Genomic DNA, 5,676 nt, shown 5'->3' with positions numbered 1-5,676 from the left:
TACAATAATACAAAAACATCGGTAAAAAATTTTGAGAAACATCTTCTCACAAATATGAACCTTTTTAACTTAACATATATATAACTTATAATTCTCTTTGTTCGTAATTACCGATATTCGTTTTTTTGTATTATTGTAATTTAATGTATTTACTGAAAAGGACCCTATCCGTGGATCGAAATATATGATGTTCATTTGTATTATATGAAATACGAGGGTCGTCTGAAAAGTTTTGAGCCTCATCATGAAGATGGCGTTACTCGTCGAAGCCATTCTGGTATTATAATCGTGATACTTAGGGCCTAAGCACAATAGAGGAACAGGAATTAGATATTAAGATTTCAACCTAACAAAAGCTGATTACATCGGAATACACGGTTTCTGATAGGATGAAATATTAATATCTAATTCTTGTTCCTCTATTGTGCGCAGGCCCTTAGGCGTAATCATACTACGGGTTGTGGGCTTCGTTACTGTTGAGGTTACAGTTGAACGTTGGAAACTAACCAATCAGAGCAGAGCAGTTCGCCGGTTAGGATGCAAGTTACAATTTAGATCCGAATCTATTTTTCAACCTTTCCATTACAACCGTAGCCAATAGGGTTGCAAGAATTGTTGTGCCACTTTCTACGTGTCGCTGCATTTCGTCGATATGATTTCCTAACCTTTATAGTCATCAACTTTAATTTATCAGTTTTTTATTGTGATTAATGCGATTCTTACTTATCGCAATGCCTCCCAAAATGGACATATGGTCTAGTGATGCCGAGCAATTACTAATAGATTTAGTGAAAGCAAGAGCAATTTTATGGGATATTATATATAGGAATTACCGTAGAAATGACCTGAAAGAAATACAATGGGAAGAGATTAGCAAAAAAATGGGTTTACTGTATTCTAGTAAGTAAAATAATTGTCCTGATTTTTTACATGTATTATTAGCTAAAATTAGTATACATATTAATTAGCTTAGATAATTGTACTTGGGATGATGACATATTAAATGATTTTTTTAATTAAGAAAATATGTACAAAATTTTTAATTTGCCTTAAACATATTTAGAACTATTATGTGTAATTGATTTATCTGTATTATGTAGAAAGTAATATGCAAAGACAAATTTTATATTTTTTTTATTTTTCTTATAGCTGAGCATGTAAAAAAACGGTGGAACAACATGAGAGGCACATTTCTTGATAATAACAGAAAAGTACGAGAATCAAAGAGAAGTGGTAGCGGCGTTGAAGAAATTTTTAAGCCAAGATGGCCTCTTTATACAAAGCTTCTATTTTTACAAAAAACAATCTCTAGTGCACAAAGTACATCTAATTTGTCACCATATGTGTCTACAGCACAAAATTTATCATCTTAATGTGAACCTTGTAATGAAAAAGAATGGCAAGATTCCAGCGATAGTGTTCAGAATTTAGAAGTTCCAGAAATTCCATGTGATAATCAAGAAAAAGAAATACAAATTAGTTTTGATGCAACCTTTCCAAAGGTATTATATTATACATAATTTATAAGTTAGTTATAAGTTATAATTTATTACGTATTTAATATGAAACAGCTAAATTGATTTTTTGTTTTTGAACATTTTAGATAGTAACAATTCCTCAAGATAGCGACATGAATTCCGATCCTTTGGAGAACTATTCTGAATCGGAAGTTATTATAAGTAACAGTAGGTCATCATATTCAACTATTTGTCCATCAACTTATCAATTCCCATCATCTTGTTCAATTTCAACGCCTAAGAATTTGACTGTCCCTATCGTGAGTGGAAAAAAATCCACAGAAAATGAAAACACTTCATGCGAAACACTTTATACCAAAAGAAGGGCATCCAAGAAACAAAAAACTGGATCATCAAGTATGGAAGAAGCTATTGAAGCAGTCAAACAGATAGCCTCACGACCAATAATTTTACCTCAGTCTATTACCCAATTTGAGCCTACTCAAGATAGTATTAATCATTTTACAGCTTACTTAGGAGCTAAATTAAGGGAAATGTCTCCTCTAGAACAGATATATGCAAAAAAAGATATTTCAGCTTCTAAAAGCTGAAATAATAAAAGTACTGTTTGCTGCCAATTTACACAATGAAAATAAAACATCTTTTACCTTTTTTTAAATCTAATCTACTTATTAAAAATTACATAAATATTATGTTCTCTCTCGTTACATATTACATGTTATATATATTACAATACATACGTTACATCTATTTTAAAATTAACCACTTTATTTGTTATTTGAAAAGTCTGATTACAACATAAATAAGAGAAAGTCAAATATTAACGTTTGCTATTAATGTTGTTATTATATTATAATTTTATACGATGTAAAGATTTATTTTTAGCTACATTGTAAGAAACTGTGATACAGTTAAGATAATTCGAAGTATGTAATATGAAATAATCAAATAAGAGAATTTTTTGTTTTTTACTCTTTAGTCGTATAATGCATATTTTGATTATGTATAAGCTGGGATTTAGTTGCACATTTCGGCCGATTTTCAGTTTGGTTCCTGCCCCTCACACCAACCCGCGCTCAGCCTAAATGCCGATCAGCATTTATGCTGCGTGCGGGTTGGTGAAGTGAAGGGCAGGAACCAAGCTGAAAATCGGTCGAAATGTGTAACTAAATCCCTGCTCTTATGTATATTAAAGATTTAACTGATAGGATAATCAAATATTTATGTTTCTAATAACATTTTATCGCAATAATAAAGTATTGTTTAGCGTGTATATTTTTATAATTATTGCTTAGTGCACATAAAAAATATATTTTTTTTTATTCTGCATGAGGATAAGAAAAAATGACATATGCAAAAATCATTTTATTTTTCTAATTTTATAATATTGTGTACAATTTCTATAAGTTGCTAGTCTGTGAACTTTATGTGATAAAAGAGATTTACATATGAGTTGATAAAAATTGTTAATAAAAATAACGTAAACAAATTATTTCTCCTTATTATAGCTCTTATTTCTTTTTTTTTGTTTTAGATTGAATGAATTTCTTTTTTTATTGTTAAATTATTATGCTTGTTTTATATTATTTGTACAATGCGTTACTGCCAAGTACTGCCCGCTCTTGCCACGGCACAGCTCCAGGTCCATTAAAATATATTGTCCAATTGTCTCGAAGTAAGCGAGCATCAATTGCATGGCGGTTTCCACCTTGATGGCACAATTGTGCTAAGCCATTAACTGGTTCCTGTCTCCAATCACCAAGTCTTATGTTACCGGTTAATATGTCTTCTTCGTCGAGAAAATTTGGTGGAGTATACATGGAACAATTTACAGATTGACTACGCAACATATTATGGAGACAACAGCAAGTCATTGTGATACGAATTGCGTCATCAGGATCGTATCTCATAGCTGACCGAAAAATTTGAAACCTTGCACCCAGCATACTAAATCCATTCTCTGAACAGCATCTGGCACGTGATAGTCTATAAAAATAATGTAGCAAATAATTTCTTTGATTAAAAAATAATAAATATTAATAGGGCTACGAGCCTAAATTTTGATCGTTGTAAGCTTAAAATTTCAAATAAATATTACATGTAGTTATAATATATTATTTAATATTGCCGGCAAAGAAAACAAAGTAACAAAAACATAAACAAAAAAAAGATTTAGGCTCGTAGCCCTATTAATATTTATTATTTTTTAATTTTATTGACCCTTATTAACATTATATTCTTTGATTAACATTAATATCCATGATTTGTCAATTTTCATGCAATTCAATAATTTAAATTCGAAAATTATATGATACAGATGTAGATCATACCGATAATTAAAAATTCTTCTGTCTAACCGATTGCGACATTGATCTTTTGGATATGGAATAAGTAATTTCGTTGTGAGAGGAAAAATTTCATCACCAACCAACACATATGGAAAATTGGTGTCACATCCTGATAGCGGACATGGTTGAGGCAAAGAAAGATTATTGCTATTTAAGTGAAATTTAAGGCTGGATTTGTTCTATATATAAGAATCATTCTCCCATTAGTGCCTATATCAATATATATAAATCTTAAATATGCATCAAAGACAGCTAACAGTGCGATGCTGTAAAAATCTTTATAATTATAATAGACTGATCCGGATTTAAAAGGAGCATCTATTCGGACATGTTTTCCATCCATTGCACCGATGCAATGATGAAAATTCCATCTCTGTCCAAAGTCATTAGCAACAACAGCCCATTCTTCTGCAGATGTTGGCATTCGAAGAAACTCATCTTTCAAAGTAGTAATCAAAGCTGTACATACTTTTTTTATTATTGTCGATATCGTGCTTTGACCTATTCTAAATTGTAAGCTAAGTGATTCTTGTGATTCTCCTGTAAATTGGAGAATCACAAGAATCACTTAGCTTACAATTTAGAATAGGTCAAAGCACGATATCGACAATAATAAAAGAAGTATGTACAGCTTTGATTACTACTTTGAAAGATGAGTTTCTTCGAATGCCAACATCTGCAGAAGAATGGGCTGTTGTTGCTAATGACTTTGGACAGAGATGGAATTTTCATCATTGCATCGGCGCAATGGATGGAAAACATGTCCGAATAGATGCTCTTTTAAATCCGGATCAGCCTATTATAATTATAAAGATTTTTTATTATTGCACTTGTATAAATCATACCAGTAGCCAGATGACGCAAGGTAACAGAAAGCCTCTCAGCAGAAGATATACTTTTTCTCAAATGTGTTGTCTTTTTTTGAACAAAGGGTGTAATTTTATCAACAAGTTTTTCAAAGGTATCAGTGTCCATGCGTAGGCATCTATAAATATAATATAAAGTATTGTTGTTGTAAAATTAAACTCATTGTATTTACTCTTTTAGTTAATTAATCAATAAAAACTGTATCTTACCTTCGAAATCGGTATACATATTATGGAGACAACAGCAAGTCATTGTGATACGAATTGCGTCATCAGGATCGTATCTCATAGCTGACCGAAAAATTTGAAACCTTGCACCCAGCATACTAAATCCATTCTCTGAACAGCATCTGGCACGTGATAGTCTATAAAAATAATGTAGCAAATAATTTCTTTGATTAAAAAATAATAAATATTAATAGGGCTACGAGCCTAAATTTTGATCGTTGTAAGCTTAAAATTTCAAATAAATATTACATGTAGTTATAATATATTATTTAATATTGCCGGCAAAGAAAACAAAGTAACAAAAACATAAACAAAAAAAAGATTTAGGCTCGTAGCCCTATTAATATTTATTATTTTTTAATTTTATTGACCCTTATTAACATTATATTCTTTGATTAACATTAATATCCATGATTTGTCAATTTTCATGCAATTCAATAATTTAAATTCGAAAATTATATGATACAGATGTAGATCATACCGATAATTAAAAATTCTTCTGTCTAACCGATTGCGACATTGATCTTTTGGATATGGAATAAGTAATTTCGTTGTGAGAGGAAAAATTTCATCACCAACCAACACATATGGAAAATTGGTGTCACATCCTGATAGCGGACATGGTTGAGGCAAAGAAAGATTATTGCTATTTAAGTGAAATTTAAGGCTGGATTTGTTCTATATATAAGAATCATTCTCCCATTAGTGCCTATATCAATATATATAAATCTTAAATATGCATCAAAGACAGCTAAC

General features: G+C 30.7%; 1 protein-coding gene across 1 annotated transcript; it reads left to right on the top strand.

Annotated features, from left to right (window-relative positions):
- Positions 1–731: 731 nt before the first annotated feature.
- Positions 732–2,068, top strand: LOC108762958 (uncharacterized). Its single transcript, XM_018510232.1, has 4 exons — positions 732–900; positions 1,150–1,320; positions 1,396–1,502; positions 1,604–2,068. Exons 1-4 carry the CDS (start codon positions 732–734, stop codon positions 2,066–2,068), a joined length of 912 nt encoding a protein of 303 aa, XP_018365734.1.
- The last annotated feature ends 3,608 nt before the right edge of the window (positions 2,069–5,676 follow it).

This window comes from Trachymyrmex cornetzi, unplaced genomic scaffold, assembly GCF_001594075.2.
Source record: "Trachymyrmex cornetzi isolate Tcor2-1 unplaced genomic scaffold, Tcor1.1 scaffold327, whole genome shotgun sequence".
NCBI classification, from domain to species: Eukaryota; Metazoa; Arthropoda; class Insecta; order Hymenoptera; family Formicidae; genus Trachymyrmex; species Trachymyrmex cornetzi.
This window is presented reverse-complemented; position numbering and strand designations above follow the sequence as displayed.

What these genes read in the sequence shown, in the direction of transcription:
- LOC108762958 (XM_018510232.1), top strand. Translation starts at nt 732, where the DNA reads ATGCCTCCCAAAATGGACATATGGTCTAGTGATGCCGAGCAATTACTA. An exon ending in AATGGGTTTACTGTATTCTA is followed by an intron (nt 901 to 1,149) that starts GTAAGTAAAATA and finishes TTTTTCTTATAG; the next exon opens with CTGAGCATGTAAAAAAACGG. An exon ending in TTGATGCAACCTTTCCAAAG is followed by an intron (nt 1,503 to 1,603) that starts GTATTATATTAT and finishes TGAACATTTTAG; the next exon opens with ATAGTAACAATTCCTCAAGA.